The sequence below is a fragment of the Lampris incognitus genome, chromosome 6, assembly GCF_029633865.1.
Source record: "Lampris incognitus isolate fLamInc1 chromosome 6, fLamInc1.hap2, whole genome shotgun sequence".
NCBI classification, from domain to species: Eukaryota; Metazoa; Chordata; class Actinopteri; order Lampriformes; family Lampridae; genus Lampris; species Lampris incognitus.
The window spans coordinates 10,487,564-10,507,065 of NC_079216.1; the positions used below are offsets into that span (position 1 = coordinate 10,487,564).

Genomic DNA, 19,502 nt, shown 5'->3' on the forward strand with positions numbered 1-19,502 from the left:
CAGAGACAGCTTGCCAGTGGGGGCGTGCCTTGGCGTCGACCCACTGTCCCACCCTGGCCAAGGTGGGTTCACTATGCTGCGCTGCTTGCCACTCCTGCTTGTCCATTGTCATCAGCCATGCCTCCTCTGGCTCAACCAGCCGCGTGGTGGACACTTGGAGGATTGCTCTGTCTCGCTCCTCTTGGCGCTCACAGTGTCTGCAGTCCTTGCAGGGACGACGGGAGAGGGCAGCTGCATTGCTGTGCAGGCGCCCGGCTCGGTGCTGGGTCTCGAAATCGTAGCTCTGCAGCTCCTCAATCCACCTAACCACCTGGCCTTTGGGCTCCTTAAAGCTGAGCAGCCAGATCAGGGCCGCATGATCCGTCCACAGGAGAAAGGCCTGGCCATAGAGATAGGGGCGAAAATGATCGAACGCTGTGACCACTGCCAGGAGCTCGCGTCGTGTACTGCAGTAATTGCGTTCGAGGCAGCTCAAGGCACGACTGTAGTAGGCCACCACTCTCTCTCCCCCAGCAACCTCCTGAGACAGGACGGCCCCCAGCCCTACATCGCTGGTGTGTGTGTCCACAATGAAGCGGCACTTAGGATCAGGAAGGGCCAGGGTGGATGCAGTGATCAAGGCGGTGCGGAGCCGGGCAAAGGCGGCTGCACAGTTGTCGTCCCAGTTGAACTCCTTTCCTTTCTCGGGGAGACAGTGTAGGGGACTGGCAATGGAGGCAAAGTCGCTGACAAAACGTCAGTAGTAGGAGACGAGTCCCGTGAAGCTGCGCACCTCGCACTTTCCCTGTTACGATGTGTGGGTTTTTTTCCATGGTAAATTGAAGATGCAGCACTCTTCAGCCTTTTCTGTAGCGCTCACCTTCTTCCTGGTTTGTCAGCTAGCTTGTTCTTCCAAGCCTGTCCCACACTGCACAGAGTCTCCTGATGACAGACACGCATTATACCATGCATGCATGAGGGCATAAGGAAATTAATTATTTCCTCTCCAGACAAAATATTTGGAGAACGGTAACAAGATAGAGCGGCCAGGCATGGGGTGGTGAGTGGCTAGGAAGAGGCGCGGACAGCCCCTGTAGCCCAGAGGAGCTCATAGACTAGCAGGAGGTTCATAGTGGGTGCAAAGGATAAACCTTCCCCTCCTCCTCTTCCACCATCTCTCTTCCATCTGTGTATTGAACCCGCAATTAACACCAGCTGTATGGCCCTCTGTCTGGGTGTAAACAAGCACTCTGTCATCTCTCTAGTTCTGTAGGAAACAAGATGTGGGGTCGGTTGACTCCCAAGTGTCCAGATTCTTCACCCCAATTACTGTTCCGGCCGAGTCACCTCAGACTCTTAGAGATGAACCCATAGTTATGTTTCTTTAAACAAGAAGTGCACTGGTGTGAGCAGTTAGCATGCCATTTCAGGGTTAAATTCTTAACCAAACCATAGGGAAGAACATGCCAGAAACCAAAATTGATGGACCTGATTTTATTTTTGATAAGCTTTGTAAAATATTTTTGAGGCATCATTTTGTTCACTAAGCCCAGCGTAATGGTGTATGTGCATTTTTTTAGTTATGTGTTGGATTCAATCTGTTCAGACTTCTGGGACATACAAGGTGGCATTATCACCTGTCGGTCAAATTGCAGAGTTTTTTAGACCGCCATTAAGTTGATTTATCCTACTCTGACAGTTAATCAACCATAAAATAATTAAAATGGGTGGTTGGGTTTTTGACTAAATCTCTTCATCCTATGGCTGGTGGATAAAAAAACAGTTTACTGCTGACACGTACAAGGCTGAAGCAAAGCCTTTCAGAAGGATAAATGAGGTCCAAAACCAAACATCTAAAATTTAAAGGCCAAAACTGGATTCTATCCACCAGCAGCTTCTGGTACCTGCCCCCTCATCCCCGCATGCACCTCAGTTGCAGGATGTTGCTCCCCCTGCTGCATGCCTACCTAAGTCCTGTCTCTTTTCTTTCTCCCTTGTGGATGCTCCTCAAGTTGCTAAGTTGATCACCTTGGCCAAGACTTCCACCCCTTCCCTGGACCCCATGCCCACCGTCCTGGTCAAGGCATGTTTACCTACCCTGTGCCCCACAATTGTGGACATTATCAACTCATCTTTGCAGTCTGGCAAGGTATTCCCCAGCTTCAAAATGGCTGCAGTCACCCCCGTCCTCAAAAAGCCAGGCCTGGACACAGATGACCTCACTAACTACCGGCCAATTGCCAACCTTAAATTTCTCATTAAAATCCTGGAAAGAGCAGTTGCTGCCCAACTCCATCAGCACATGTCCCAGAGCCAGCCCGGTATCACGACAGTTCGTGAAATAGTCACAACATTTAATCTATTGATTCATGTACACGGACATGAATTTTCCATTTTTTTCATGACACTCAGCATGACTTTCAAACTCGCTGAGGATCATGGGTAGGCTAACATAGCCTTCCGCTATTGAAACTGACCAAAACAAGCTTGATTTCTCAGAATCAAAGGAGAAATAATGAAAACAGATGGGCGTAACATTAGCCTGTCATATTGTTGAGGTATCAAGGACACTTTTCCTGTTTTTGTGTTGAGAAATGTTAAAAGATGTCTTTAAAATCCAAAGGTTGATATGCGACGGATCCTCTCTGGCCCTAACCTATACGGCTTCTGTGCTCCCAAGTCCCGATTGACAAAAAAAAAACGTGGTGTAGACACAAAACAGCCTTCCAACTGAAATACAGTTGTATTTCATGCTGGTCAGCACGTATTTTTAAACAAAAATACTTGTTGCACAGCACGAATCCATAGATTAATCATTCATGACTATGACACAAAAAGACGTGATACCTGGTTGTCAGAGCACACCACAGCACAGAAACTGCCCTTGTCAAAATCACCAATGACCTCATTGCTGCTGATTTTGGCCTCATCAGTATTCTCATCCTCCTGGACCTCTCTGAAGCCTTCGACACTGTTTCCCACACCATTCCTCTCAACCGCTTATCCGAATACCTTGGCCTCACTGGTGTAGCTCTCTCCTGGTTCCAGTCATATCTCGCCAACAGGAAACAGTTTGTCACCATCAGACACTCTAGTTCCACCCTAGCCCCATTCAACCTAGGCATGCCACAAGGCTCCGTGCTTGGACCCCTCCTCTTTACCATGTACATGCTCCCCCTTGGTCAGATCATCTGCCACCATGGTTTAAGTTTCCATTGCTACGCTGATGACACGCAGCTTTATCTCAGCACTAGATCATCCTTTCAGCTCCGCCCATGATCCCTTGTCAACTGCCTCCATCAAATAAAAATCTGGATGTCATCAAATCTACTCAAGCTAAATGGCAGTAAGACTGAGCTCATGATTGTGGCTCCCAAGGCGCTGTGCTGGAAGGTTGGAGATCTTCTCGATGTGGATGGCTGCTCCATCTGCCCATCCCCAGAAGTCCGCAACCTTGGTGTCATTCTGGACTCCAGTCATACATCAAATCCATCACCAAATCTGCTTTCTTTCATCTCAAAAACATTTCCAGACTTTGGCCACTACTCTCAGACTCCATGGCAGAGACTCTCATCCATGTCTTCATCACCTTCCATCTGGATTATTGCAATGGAATCCTATCTGGGGTATCTAGCAAAGCCCTAGACAGGTATCACTATGTGCAGAATTCAGCTGCCAGGGTGCTCACCCGCACCAAGCCCTGGCAACACATCACTCCCACCCTTGCCCACCTTCACTGGCTCCCGATCAAATCCCATATTTCCTATAAAATCCTCCTCCTTACCTATAAATCTCTCCGTGCCCATACCCCCCAGTACCTATCAGACCTCCTCAACCCCTATATTGCATCCTGGAATCTGTGGTCCACAAACACGGGCTTGCTCTCCATCCCCCACACCAGACTGCGGACTTTTGGGGATAGAGCCTTTAGTGTGGCAGCCCCCACCCTTTGGAACTCTTATTTCAGCAGAGATCCACAACGTTGCTTCTTTGGACAATTTTACAAGACTACGGACAACCCACCTTTTTACTAAGGTCTATGGTCTGTAGTCTTTTGATCTTTATTTTAATCTTTGCTGTTCTTATCTAGTGTCCTTGGGTTCCTTGAAAGGCACTATACAAAACTAAGTTGTTGTTGGTGTTGCTGTTAAAGGCAAATTCAAGCTCTGTAAATGGCTACGGTATTGTGTGCGAAATCCAAAACTGACCCTGACATAGGTGGGTCAGTTGCTCTTTCTCTTTTTAAGGCCATAGTTCACAAAGCTCACCTTCATCTGCGTTTTTTTTTTTCCTGTGTTGTCTACATATTGATGTACTGTCCATTTGGAAAGCATCCAAAATACACACTTTGAAGGACTCGCTCGTGTGTACACACAGAAGAACTGTGTGTGAATGACCTTGCTACTTGTCTCTTGGTGAATTTGGCCTTTAGGGAACATAAAGAAGCAAAGAGCACTAAAGCACATAAATAACACCTCTGTGGTTCCTCCTTTTGGATAAAGAGGAAGTGATGGACCAGAGGGTGCAGAAGACTTTATGGTAGAAGAAAGCATCACATGCATGCCATCATTCATACAATGGCACACACTCACACAGAGTTCCTGGGAAAGTGTCTGATTAAGTGATGAATTAGCCTAGGGCTTTGGTTTTCTCACCCACTGTGTATTTAGTCACAGGTAATAAAGTACCTGGTTCTAAGGTAATAAAATTCCTGTTTGCTGAGGGGAACACACATATGTCAGGGGGCTGGTAGCAGAATGAATTGAAAGGTCAGAAGTTGTTGGAGTCAGGTTTATAGATTTAATATTGTAGGCCACTTTCTCAGGTGTCAGTGTTTTGCTCATGGGCACATGCTGTTGAGGGAGCAATTGATTGTTGTGGATTCAGATGTATGATGTATATCTCAGCAACAGAAGGGTGTTTAATCAGTATACTGCGCTGTTATTTTGTTTATCTTTGAATAAAACTCATCCATTGTTAAAATGAGTGTATTGAATATAGACTTAGGGGCTACACTGAATTGGAATTACTTGTACTTTGGTCAGTCACTAAGAAAAAGAAAGAAAATTCATTTGTCATTGTAAGCAATCACACAACAAAATTCATCCTCTGCATTCAGCCCATCCTATGGTATAGACCTCTTAAAGCGTGACGTAAAAGCTGCATTGTAAACAAGATGCGCACACAGAACGTGTGGCAAAACATGGCCGAGAAACAACGTGCATAACTATGAAAGCGTATAAAAAAATTAAACGGAGAAAAGTTAGAAATTTGAGAAAATGGAAATCTCAGAATATGTTGAAGGTCTAAGAAAGGAAGACAGAAAGCATTACAAGTCGAAACTTACTCTAAGCACTGGAGAGAAACCTCCCGATCCGTTTATGCTTGCTGGAGCTCAGTGGACAAGTGATATCACGAAGCTGCCAGACATCGGCTGGAGGGATGTGACTGAATACCTCACAGACACACCAAGTATATTAATCCAAAGAATCAATGAAGGCATACAAGTCTTTATAAGCATACGATTACTTTGTTGGTGGACATGTCCAAGACTGCTTTTACTGTCCGTTATCGAAGGAAAACAAGTTTTGCTTCATCAAATCAAAGGGAAGCCCTCGTAGTTTGTTTGTGCGGTTGAATTGTTTGTATTCAACAAAAGTTGAATTGTTTGTACGGTTATGAGATCGAGGTTGGAGTCACATTATGACCTCACACATCATGACATAAGAAAGCTGATGGAATCGTTGTCAAACTTGAGGAAGGCTAGCTATGAACAGCTCAAACTTTGGTTTGGCAGTTGCTCTGCTAGGACAGTATCACATTTGGAGCTGGTACTTACACATCTTCAATCACAATAGTTATTTGTGTGAGAAACGGATACATACCAGATATGAAATTTCTCTGCAAATCTTCTCGTTTGACATTTGCTCTTCTGACCACATCTTCCAGTCCTCCCGACAGATTGCATGAATCCACGCCTGTCTTCTTCGTTTTTTGATTGGAGTTTTCCCTTTCGGCATGTGATAAAAATGCAGATGCTTGTTTTTACCATCTTTACGATTTGTGCAACCGACAGCACAACAACGGTCAGGCATTTCGTTTCATTTTAAATTAATTTCTCCGTGATGATCTCCCCAAAATGAACTTAGTAATGATTACAAACACGAGACTTGTGGCCCCTTTTTGCCTCACAATCTGCGCACGCAAATTTGGCGCATGTAAATAAGGGAACACGTCTGTAGGAGCAGTGGGCGGCCACAATGTAGGGTCCGGGGACCAACTCCGGTTCTTCTTTCCATTGCCTTGGTCAGGGGCACAGACGGGAGTATTAACTGTAACATACATGTCTTTTATGGTGGAAGGAAACCGGAGCGCCTGGGGGAACCCCACGCAGACATGGGGAGAACATGCAAACTCCACACAGAAAGGACCTGGGGTTCAAACCCAGGGCCTTCTTGCTGTGAGGCAACAGCAGAGATGCTCACAAATAATTTTTTGCAAGTCCAAGTCAAGTCTCAAGTCTCTTATGGTTTTAACGAGTGTTCTATCAACTGCTGCATGCCATCCGGTCTGCTTAGAACACTGCATTACTATATCTAAGGAATTCAAAGCATGTACTGCATTGTCATCACTCCTTTATCTATTAGCATACATTATCCACATTGATTAGTGGTTTGGGATATGATCACTTTAAACAGGCTATTGCAATGCAATATGAAAAAAAAACACATAATGAAAGCTTTCCTTTAAAGTTAATAACTATTTTGCAACATTTTTCTTATTTTTTTGTTCTGCACACACAGGATACATGGTGTTGTTCATCTATGTTGAGTATCAATTATCAAAGAGCATCAGTTATCAGTAATTCTACTTATTGGCTGGATAGCACAACCTTCTCATGCTTGACATTTTTCAGTGTTTAGATTTTGAAGAAAAATCCTGAATTGAAAGTGAACTGACCCCAACCATGGTGCAACAAAAACTGATGACAGATGATTTGCCAAGAACAAAATATTTAACAAAGTAGATAATAATCAAATAAAATAAAACAATTAGAACGATAAAGCCTGCAATAAGATCAGACTGGTTGACCTTCTTCTCTTTATACACTGGGTATGGGCCACAAAACACGGTTACATTTCAGAATGGCAAAAAGATCAAGCTTGACAGTCTGGCTCGTTGAGGGTGCATTATAAGGCCTCCATTACTAAATACCCTCTCCACTGGTGCACTGGTGGCAGGAACAGCGAGCACTCTCAAAGCCACAAGTTAGAGCCCTGGGGAAGACCTTTGCATGCCTTTTCCAGAAATCCAGGCAGTCCACTTCTTCATCAGAGGACACCTGGATGTAGCGAATGAACTCAGCCTTGACAGATGTGCCATGGTCTATATTCTTCTTGTGGTTTTCTTTCTGCGATTGTGATATAATAAACAAATTTATACATAGACAAATAATACAAATTTGTCATGTTGCTGTGACATCTAGCAACTTTCATTTTGCATGTTTTACACAAAACTTATTTCTGCTCAATATCGCTGTAATTGGAATCTAAAATATCACCATATAACAGAGGTCACTTTTTTTTCCCACCAGTTCATCAGCGTTAACCTGCTTGCTGTCACCGTAGACTGCACACGCTTCATTGTCTAAACAGAGACTGATTGGTCAGCTCTTAATTATGGGTGTAGATATGCAGACTGCACACAGACATTCGCACACGCACATTTTATTATTTAATCGCAGATTTTTGCAGTTATATAATTGCACAGGCTGACATTGCAATTGCGATTAGATTAATCGTGCAGCACAAAACTGCAGGTGTGCTTGCCATGGTCACGGTGTTGTTACTGCAGTTTACAGTCACCTGTGGCCGCAAGTTACGCATGATGACAAAAAATCAGGGAGGGAATTACATTCAGCTCGTCGGACGTTTCCTTAATGTTAATGCGCCAAAAAAATAAAATAAAGATTGTTCACGAGTCCCAAACCTCGAGTCCAAGTCGAGTCTCAAGTCTTTCGAGGATGAGTCTCAAGTCAAGTCTCAAGTTGCTGTGTGTGTGACTTAAGTGCGACTTGAGTCCAAGTCGCAAACTCGAGTCCCCATCGCTGGGCAGCAATGCTAACCACTGGGCCACCGTGCCACCGTGTAATCATGTTTCCATCAAACATTCGAATACATTTCAAGCAAATAACTAAATGTTGCAAAAACAATTTGAGTTAATTCGCTTTTCCATCGGATGTATTTAAGTGAATAAAACCCTGAAAATAGGTCTATGTCATATCTCCATACTTTCATAACCATGAGAAAGATGGACAGTCTATAAAAAAGTGATTAATATGACACGTTTTTATTGTTCTTATGGTTCAGCTGATAGCCACATTTAATGCTGTCTGAAGACTAAGGCAAAATTTACTGGGCAAAATTATAGTGCTTGATGGATTGTTATCAAGTGCTTCATAAATCTTGGCATATTGCTGTATTATACTGCTGTTTCTCATCTAATATCCCTGCTTTGTTTTGTTTTTTTCATGTCAAAGGAAGGTTTTTAATTCCCTGTCTGTCCAGCTATTAGATTGAAATTAAGAAACAGCTGATTGTCATTGAATTTTATTAATACTTTTATTTGGCATATGCATTTCTATTGCATTTCTTTAGGTGAGTAAGGTGATAAAAATTTTATACACCTTAAGTGAGCGTAAAAAACTTTTATGTGAATTTTTGGGACGTTATTCAGTATTTGCTGTTACCATCAATTTGTTTTATTTAAAATGACAACATTTGCATAAAAGACTTGGATTGAAACGTAGTGTCTTAATTATGGGGTTGCTTAACTCTCTGTATTAATCATAATGGCAGAGCAATGCCTATCGACAGCTTGGTGGTTAGTGCCCTCTAGTGGATTCTTAGTGCCCTCTGTCCTCAACACCTCATTTCTCCTAACTCTACAGTCCTGTCCATGTCTTTCGTTCCCTTTTCTACACCGCTGTGCATATCTGATCTCTACGCTGCGGTTCTTACCTCTCCTTGTCCCCTCCTTTCTGTTCTTCCCGTCCTCCTTACCACCCCCTGTTCTAATTCTCTTGTTTCCTCTTCACTCAGGTTGTCTTTCCTTACTTTGTGTATTTGTTTCTTCTTTGCTATATTCTCTATCGTCATCTCAACTACTCCTCTCTTTTGTCATTACTCCCAACCTCTATCCTTTCCTCTTATTTTCTCTCCATTTTTTTTTCCATGCCACTTCTCTCCACCTCTTCTCTCCAGGTTTCGTATGACCTGCCTGATGATAGCAGCCAGGGAGGGCTTCATTAAACTCATTAACCTGCTGGTATCTTATGGGGCAAAGGTCAATGCCCAACATTCCAGTGGATACACGGTATGTTGGAACACTTGCCAACGCTTCAGTGGCACAGTTACAAACTCTTCAATGTCACAGTTGCTTTTGGCATAGACGGTGTACCATATAATATCCATATTTGCAAGAACACTAATCAAAAATGGTGTGACTTTCCATATACTTACTCACTGCATACACTTTATTATAACCCATATTATTCTACACATTGTAAAACGACGACTTGATTGGGTGATGTTACAGTGGTTGACAATAACTTGTCATATGTAAGGCCCGGTCTGTAGTATAACCTTGGCTTGATCATGTCAGGAATGGTAGTAAATGCGACCTTGTCTAATTTAACACTAGAACGACCTGGATTTCACTCCTACCTAAAACGACCATCATCAAAATGACCGCCGGTTTTTAAACTCTATATTCTGTCAAGATAAATACCCAATTGAGATATTAACGCATTGCATATGTTAGTATGTCTGTTAGGAAACGACTGAGACCAAAATTAACATTTTAACAGCTATAATACTATTTTTAAACGATTTAAACTTCAGAGAGACATGGTCGAACTTGAATAGCAAAATCGAAAAAGTGAAAATATTACCTAAAAAACAAAACAAAACGGAAAGCACATATTGCTAATCTAGAAAATGTAACAAGGCCTATAAAACATGAAATGTAAAGTTTAAACAGTCCCAAACAACAACCGGAACTTAAAATCTACTGGGATTTTAAACTCTACGTATATTCTGTCAAGATAAATACCCAATTGAGATATTAACGCGTTGCATATGTTAGTATGTCTGTTATGAAACGACTGACATCAAAATTAACATTCTAACAACTTTAATACTATTTTTCAAACAATTTAAAATGGCAGCTGTCCAACGCCTATAAATACTGCAACGCCTCGGTGGTAGTCATGATGCGTCTCAAACGGTTTCTGTAACCAGTCATGTTGGACATAATCAAAAGTCAAATTTAGACTATTACTCTGCACTGAAGAACGCTAGTTTGGTTCTTGGACAGAGCGATGAACTTCGCGAAAGAAATGATGCGACCAGCACATGTCATAAATACTGACATGACGTGCATGATCACGTGCAAATTACATGTGGTCATTTTGACCGCTCATGGTCGTTTTAGGTAGATCTTATCATGACTTTTTTTTGTGTGCAATTGATCGAAAACTCATCTTCATGCAAATATATGCAATTTTAGGCGCATTCAGGGAACAGCAGGTCTGTATCTTTTTTTTTTTTTAAACTTTGAAAATCCAAAACGGTCAAAATGACCGGCTTGGTTGTTCTATTAAGGCCTTGTCTATGGCAGTGCGGAATGGCAAAAGGGAAGCTGTCCTGAAACTCCTCCAGTTGGGAGCAGACAAGACCATAAAGACTAATGGTCACATGACTCCTGCTGAGCTAGCCGTTGTCTTCAAGCACCCACAGGTACTTACTGTAAATCACTCAGTAGAAATTAGAAATTGCACTACTGAAATGTTGGTATTTTTCTTGTTTTCAGGAGCCATGGGGCTTAGAAAACCACCTGATATCTGCCCATGTTCCATAATGACAGACAATTTCCATAATCATAGTCAATGAACTTGTATTTCATTGCATGACCAGGGGAAATTCACAGAGGGATGAAGTGCTAATAGTGATGTGCTGAAAAGGCACTCTTAGCTAGACCTCAAATTGTATCAGATCCTGTCCCTCCATTGACACTTTCAAATTCTCATATGGATAGTTGCAGTGTTGTATGTTAATTTGTATTTTTTGTACAACTTTAACACAACTTTTTATGGTTTTTATATTTCCGTTTATTTTTTATTCCAAGCAGTTTTACGGCACCTTGACTTTGAATACTTGTGTTTACAGATAGCTGACCTCCTGACCTCTTCAACCCAGTTCTCCACTAGTCATAGACCCAGATCAAAGGAAGAGGACCTTTCAGAGGTCAATGTTGAATCTGAGCCTCTTGCCTCTAAACAAAGGTGATGAGCTCTCATATTCCTTTCCTAGCCCCTAGTTCTTGGCTGGTTTGGGACGATAGTTTAAGGTGAGTGAACTTTTAACCTGAAAGTTGCTGGTTCAGGGATATCGGGGTGTGGAAAGTGGATGAATGCCCCCCTCAACAACTTAAGGAAGACTGTGAGCAAGGAACTCAGCATACAACTGCTCCAGTGAGCCAACACCAGTTTGCTTAACACTCCTTATCTCATATTTCATATCAGAACCATAAACTGCTATGCCAGTGATTCCCAAAGTGTGGGAATTGCTTGGATGGTGTGGAAGATGAGGGATAATAATGAGGAAAACAAATAGAGCAGATCAAAAATTGAATGTGTTGCATGTGAAATCACTAAATCAGCATAGCATGATACTAGATAGACACTGCCAAGTTCAAAAGCCAAAGCTTTGACTACAAAAGAACAATGAAGTTTGATGGAAAGAGTGAGCCAGTGTGATAAGCTGGCAGAGGCATCAGTATTGTGCCCACTCAGTGATTATTAGAAATGGCAGCACATGGAGAAAGTCCTGGAAATCTTTACAGCAAAAAAAAAAAAAAATCCTGGTACGGTGAATACCATCACTCTTCAAGCACTGGTGTCAAAGCCTCTAATATCCACATATGTTGAAAACCATAATAATAATGGCCTGGTGGCCTGTCCAGGGTGTCTCCCCCCCAGTGACTGCTGGGATAGGCTCCAGCATCCCCGCGACCCCGATTGGAATAAGCGGCTTGGATAATGGATGGATGGATGGATAATAATGATAATAATAACAAAGGAGGAGCAAATACTTCCCGCTGCCATAGCTATGTTGTCATTAAATGTGAGATTTTTGACTTGGACTAGCAGTTCACTGTGAAAATAAAAGCCAAATCCTTGTTGACTGGTTATGTTAACTTAATTAAGGATTTGATGTTAGAGGGTAGGGGGGCAATAGCCATTTTTACATTGTAAAAGGGGGGCCTGACTGAAAGTTTGGGAATCACTCGGCGCTCCTTGTGTTTGTCGCCCTCTGTTGGATACTTTTACTAACTAGTTGCTGTGGAACAGATGCTGTTCAGACATAATTCTACCAGACATAAACAACAATTAATGGCCTCAACAACTATTCAACCTCAAGCAGGCAACAGATGGGTAAACATGAGCCAACACATTACCTTCCAGCCTGTCTACGTTTAAGGCCTGCCAGTGTCCTGTCAGATGCAAGAATGTATAGAGTTGAGATTTCATGTTAACATTTATGTTCTCCATGAATGGAGAGCGCAGTAACCTCTGGGGGGGTCTGGGATTAGTGCCGTAGCGGTGAGGCCGCAGAGTGTAGGTTTCTGAGCTCATATCCTTCAGTTAGTGAAGTGACCGTCTTCTTAGGCCACTGCTCGGGAGTCCCTTGCTAGAAGGATGGGCCCTGGTACCAGCAACTCTGTGTGAGAAGGTACATGTTCAGAAAGCTCACCTTTGCAGTAGTCAAACTCAAGCTTGGTGAATGCTGTGGTGTTTCTGACGTCACTCAAGAGAACTCAATAAACCCCTTGCGATAGCTCTGTAGCTAAATACACCCCCCCCCCCCACACACACACACACGCGCGCACACACACACAGTGCAAGGTCAGATACACATCCAATGTGTGCTTGTTGGTTGTTGATATGCCGGTGCATCATTTTCACCAAGACTGGGCCCTTAAGGGTCATGGCAGGTAAGAGTAGAGGTTAACATGTTTTCAAAACTGTGTTCTCTGGAACAAATTTTAGACCCAATTACTGTGTCCTCTAAACCCATGACTTAATGCACACCTACAGTTTGGTCTAAACCAAGGTGCTGTGTCTTAAAGAAATCACCTAACTACCAACTGAGATCACTTTGAGATTGAAGATAAAGACCACATGACTGGCACTTAGGGCATTGTGAGCTTCTGCGATGTGACGCATTTCCGAAAGAAACGGATCATAAGTCTGCGGTGGTGTAGCGATCTAAGCATCAGCTTTGTGTCGATGCAGTTGCCCACTGGGGACCGGGGTTCGCGCCGCGGTCTCGTCAGATCCGACTATGGCCGGACTCGGTGAAGCAGCAATAATTGGCAACGCTGTCTTCGGGAGGGGAGCGGAGTTGGCTTGTGTTCGTCCCATGAATGCGTCTCTGTGTGTGTCGGAAAAAGCAGTGGTTTGGCCTGGAGTCGCCTTGTCACGAAAGTGGGGAGGCGTCTCCTTCGAGACTGCCGGCCGGAGAGATGCAGTTGGCGAACGCATGCAGTACGAGGGTGGGTGTTTGAACTAAAATAGGGATCGATTGGCCACTAAATTGGGAGAAAAAGGGAAAAATCAGAAATAAATTTAAAGAAAAGAAACTGGTCATAAGGGCTATATAAATAAACCTTAAGTAAGGCACATATTAAATTAACTGCATTTGTTAGTTAACCAACTGTGGAAAAATACAGTTAGCCTTTTGGGATCTGGAGTTGGAGATGGAGTTGAAGTTCAGAACGTTATGGTCAAGCTCTTCCCCACATGCAGTACTCACACACACACAAACACACACGCACACTAGTATTTTCCAAAGGGCAATAATGTGGTTAGTTTTTTTGCACGCACAAATAACGTCTCCTATTTTCTTATGGTCGGGATGAAAAGTTAAAGAAGTAGGTGTGTATCAACTGCTAAGTGTACAGTAACATCAGTGGATAACCATGGTAGTTGACTGACAGATGTTATAACTAATAGGAAACTGATTAACGTAAATGAAAGATAGAATGAGGAAAGTTCGCCTTTTTTAACAAGCCGGTTTTCCATAATTTATAGCTCGCTTTTATTGCAATGTATTAAGTACTGCTTAGGATACTATTCTAAAAGTTGGTCTCTATGCTACCTTTCTGGTGTTCTCAGTTTGGCCCAGCTGGATGACATTCAGCTTCTCCTGCACGGCCTCAACCTTAGCCACGTCTACGACATCTTGATTGTAAGTAGAAACCACGTACACAGGGGCAGCATGGCTCAGGAGGTAGAACCGGGTCGTCTAGTAATCGGAAGGTTACTGGTTTGATCCCGGGCTCCTCCAGAGAGCTTGTCGAAGTGTCCTTGAGCGAGACACTGTGAACCCCTAACTGCTCCTGATGAATAGGTTGGCACCTTGCATGGCAGCCTCCACCATCAGTGTATGAATGTGTGTGTGAATGGGTGAATGTGAGGCGTACATTGTAAAGCACTGAGTGGTCGGTAGACCAGAAAAGCACTGTATTAAATGCATCCATTTACCATTTATTTACCATTTACTTGGATTGGATTTTGGTTGCGGCACAGTGGCACAGTGGTTAGCGCGGTCGCCTCACAGCAAGAAGGTCCTGGGTTCGAGCCCCGTGGTAGTCCAGCCTTGTGGGTCGTCCTGGGTTGTCCTGTGTGTGGAGTTTGCATGTTCTCTCCATGTCTGCGCGGGTTTCCTCCGGGTGCTCCGGTTTCCTCACACAGTCCAAAGACATATAGGTCAGGTGAATCAGCCGTACTAAATTGTCCCTAGTTGTGAATATTTGTGTGTGTGTGTGTGTGTGTGTGTGTGTGCCCTGTGATGGCCTGGCAGCCTGTCCAGGGTGTCTCCCTGCCTGCCGCCCAATGACTGCTGGGATAGGCTCCAGCATCCCAGAGAGCAGGATAAGCGGTTTGGATAATGGATGGATGGATGGATTTTGGTCAGTAATTTTTTTTTCCTTTGGCGCTGTGGGAATTAAAACTGCTATGAGGAGTTTTTCACTGATTCACCAGTCTCAATTTAATTTTGATGCGTCTTTATGACCGACCGAATTAAATGATAACATCAGCAAGAAGATAAGGTATTGCTACATAATTCCAAATGCTTATCTCCGGGTAGGATCCCCCACGCAATCTGATGAAACAATTTATGGTACACAGACCGGAATAGCCACAAACGGCGATACATTACTTCGCTGTATGTCTCGCAAACCTGTTTTTTTTTTTTTCAAAACCCCACTACATCTCTCACTCTTCTCTTCTAAACAAGTGCACAAGCTAACAGGTGGTGACAAGGTGCAATGCTTATGTGAAATGAAGAAAGGAGAAAGAATATGTGATGTTAGGAATTGGGGACCTCTATGCTATTTTTTAAATTTTGTTGTATGTTTTTTTGTGTTTTTTTTGGGGGGGGGGGTTGTGGGGTATAGCGCAGCGTGGAGCTACACCCCTCCTATCCCCAATTTGCCACACTGCAAACTCTAAAAGTCAAGTTTATTTAAAAAAAAAAATTAGGACGCTAATTACACTTGGGAAAACTAAGTAAACGAACTTCATTGTGTCAAGTTTTGTGAAATCAAAATCATTTCACATAACTTGACATTAAGTTCATTTACTTACTTTTCCTAAGTGTAATCGGTTTCCTAACTTTCTTTAAGTAAACTTAACTTTTAGAATTTACAGTGCACCCATGGGTACCTGCAGTAGCACACGTGGTGAACGAAAGATCACTTAACTTGCACAGTAAAAATGCTGTAAGGTCGACATCACTGCCAAATCCTTTCTAACATTCTGGAGCTCTCCATCCTCCGAAAGCATAGCCTGTGTTAATTTGACGACAAGAGTGGTTGTGGGTTCGCTTGTGGCAAACTGGCACAGGGCAAATCAATAAAAAGTCGACGGAAAGAGCTGATATGGCCCAATAAGCTGCTGCTGTGCCCCAAGATATGCAAAATGAGAGAAATGGTTGCTCTCTTGAAAAATGTTTCACTTGAATGATTGTTTTGTTTGTAGCGAGCCAATTAGCACAGCACTCCCTGTCAGTTGGGGACTGAGGGACTCAGAGTTCCTGTTAACTGTCGTAGGTTCACTTTGAGAATGTCAGCTTGCCATTATTTTACTAAATACAAGAACAGATCGCATCAAAATATTATATGTATAAATAGTGTGAGACAAAACAGTAGCTTGTTGCGCCATATTACTTCTTTCCGTTCACTTTTCAATGTGCCAAAGTTTGGCATCATGTTTGGTGTGAATGCACCGTATACGTGGGTGCTTTTGAGACTCCCAACACAACAGGAAGTTTGTCTCTCACGGCTCGCACTCCCTCACTGAGCCCTCGCTTCTCCCCGTCTCAAATCCAACTCGCCACACAAGGTGAGACCGAATTGCATAGACGCCGCTAGTTTCCCCACATCACAGATTCTACTTATAAGTAGTATCAGCTCAATAAAACAAGGTAATAGTTCTATTATTGGGAGGATCATCACACACCTTAGTTCAAAGGTGTGTGAAAAATTTGCAGTTTTTTTTTGTTTTGCAGAATCTGAAGTGTTCTATGGCAGTGTTTCCTAACGCACCAGTCCTCGAGAGAACCCCTGTCTTGCAGATTTTCTTTGTAGCCCTGCGCAGGTAGGCCTGCTTGTACTACCTCAACCAATTAGCATGTAATTGTCGGATTTGGCACTGCTGGGATAATTAAGTGCCACAACATGGTTGGTTAAGTAACTACAAGCAGGCTGCCTATGCAGGGTTATAGACAAGTTTACGCGGCACTTCCGGTCCATTTCCGCATTCGGGCCACACTATGCTTTTCTTTTCTGGTGTAACGAGCAGCTACCTAGTTACCACAGCTCAGGGGAAGGGTTTTCTTTGGTTGGCTTTTTGGCAATGAAGTGATGGGAACAAACAAAGACGTTTTTCGGTGGTTTCTTCAAATTCAAAGCCTTCAACCACATCCGTGATTCGAAATGTGCTGCTGGTTTTCTGTGGAAGGAAACCAATGGAATGCAAGGACATTGCTGTTTTGTGGCAGGTCGATGGGCAACACACACTCTATCCAACCACTCATTCAGGCGTCTCCGTGTATTAGTACAGCCACACACCACACAATGTGTCCCTGAACCATTTTTTTAATGTTTAATATGTTGTTGAAGATATCGCAGATCTAGGCTTGCATGTTTGCATCCGGCTACGGATGTTTAGACCGGAAGAACAATGCACCCACCCCAGCGCCCTAGGTAAGGGCGGGAAAACTCGTCTGTAAAGAAAATCTGTTAGACTGAGGGCCCTTGAGAACTAGGTTGGGAAACAATGTCCTATGGTACTGTTCAGTCTGCAATCATTTTTTAAATATGACCTTTTTTTTCCATTTGACATACAAATCGTATTAATTTTTGATATGAGATCATAGGTTTACTAGGTCTATGACACCATCATGGCAAGTAGAGATGTTTCATTGATAGCAGATCTATGGGTGGAGACACAGTGATCCTTAACATACTTCCAACATGTCAGTGAGGTGTGGTTTACATATTTTGCTTGACTGGGCTCAAATTGAATGTTGGGTCAGCCTGAGCTGTAGCGCCCAAGTGACTGATGAGAGGGCAGGGAGAGTGTAGCTGGGTTGTTCTGGCGGTGGAGCATATCCTCATGCAGGTACATCTGTTTCAGGTGGTGGGGGTCAGAAATGGGGACTGGGAGTTTTGATTCAATGCTGAGTGATGCTTTCTTTTTTTGACTGCCTTTATATGCACACACACACAGGAAAATGACATCACCTGGAACTGCCTGTTAACCATGGAGAAGGAAGACCTGGAGAAGGTATACAATTACCGTTGCATGTTTGTCAGCTCTCCCACACCCTGCAAGCCTTCAGGATGACCTGCAAAAAATCGAGGCAGCTGCTGATGTCATAGAAAGTTGAAGCAACAAGCTAAAGGGAATCAAAACTTTAAACGGCTAGATTTTGTTATAGAGAGCTCTAGAACAGGGGTTGGCAATGTTATCCTGAAAGGGCTGGTGTGGTTGGCGGCTTTTGTTGAAACCAAGCACCTGACTCTCCTAATCAAGGTCGTTAACAAAGACTTGATTGGTTCATTAGTAGACTCACATGTGCAATTGCTTGATTGCAACAAAACCCTCAATCTACACTGGCCCTAACTGGATAAGATTACTTACCCCTGCCCTAGAAGATTGGGAATAGCTATTAGACATAGCACCCTCGCTCTGGAAAATTGGTATAATTTTGGTAGATAAAACATTGTCCCGGGTTCAAACCCTGGGGTTGTCCAACCTCGGGGGTCATCCCAGGTCATCCTCTGTGTGGAGTTTGCATGTTCTCCCCATGTCTGCGGTGGGTTTTCTCCGGGTGCTCGGCTTTCCCCCACCATCAAAAAAAGACATGCATGTTAGGGTTAATACTCCTGTCTGTGCCCCTGACCGAGGCATGGCCAGACGAACTGGAGTTGGTCCCCGGGCACTGCACAGCGGCTGCCCACTGCTCCTAGCTACACAGCTAGGATGGGTTAAATGCAGAGCATGGATTTTCCAACGGGGATTTATGAAGTATATCAATCGTTACCCAGATAATAAGGATATAGTTAACAAATATGGCTGTTTTCCTGTTAAAACAAGGATGGAGCACATATTTAATAAAAGTAAAATCGACAGCAAAAGGTGATTAAGTGTTAAATTAATTACATCCAGCCGGTTGAAATGCTGAGAGCGTTGCTTATTTAAGATTTTATTTATTAATTGTATGTCTGTCAGTGAGACTTTATTTATAATGTTTATCTAGGAAATGGGCCCGGGGAATACAGTAAGATAATTAAAAGGAAAACCAAATGTTATTCCTCCTCAGATCGGTATCACAGAGCCAGAGGACCAGCAGAAGGTGTTGCGTGCCATGCACGACATGCAATTGAACAGCGTGGACCTGGAAACCCTGGGACAGCTAGACGACGTAGACACTGGGTAAGCCATCAGATGCGACTGCCACAGTTCAAATGACATTGGCATATAGTAAGCTGGGAGGGGCTCCCACAATGGCATCTAAAGGGGCGTACAGAATAGAAGAATGTTGTTACTGCCCAGGTGATACACATTACACATTATAGGTGTATGGTTCACACTATGCCCCTCCGCAAATTCACACTACAAAACTCTGGGCGCACTGGAGGAGGTGTAGCGTCACACACAAAAAAAAAAAAGATTTTCTTACTAGAAATATTGGACAGAAATTCATTCTCCTTCCACAAATACACAAGGCTTGCATCCAAATCATGGGTCTCGTGATGAGACATTTTTCCCGAAGTTGACCAACAGCAAAACAACAACTGTTTGGTGCAAAACAAAGAAGCGTTTTTGTAGTCAAGCTGCACAACCTCTGCTGCTGGTGTCATCTCTGACTTCATGGTCCCTCTTGCTC

At 43.3% G+C, this 19,502-nt stretch overlaps 1 protein-coding gene across 1 annotated transcript in view; it reads left to right on the plus strand.

Annotated features, from left to right (window-relative positions):
- The window catches only part of asz1 (ankyrin repeat, SAM and basic leucine zipper domain containing 1), a 63,961-nt gene that overhangs the window by 22,183 nt on the left and 22,276 nt on the right, over positions 1–19,502 (plus strand). The window contains exons 6-11 of the mRNA XM_056281736.1: positions 9,243–9,354; positions 10,644–10,778; positions 11,208–11,323; positions 14,219–14,291; positions 17,840–17,896; positions 18,936–19,048. Coding sequence (XP_056137711.1) covers positions 9,243–9,354; positions 10,644–10,778; positions 11,208–11,323; positions 14,219–14,291; positions 17,840–17,896; positions 18,936–19,048 — 606 coding nt within the window. The remainder of the gene's footprint in view (positions 1–9,242; positions 9,355–10,643; positions 10,779–11,207; positions 11,324–14,218; positions 14,292–17,839; positions 17,897–18,935; positions 19,049–19,502) is intronic.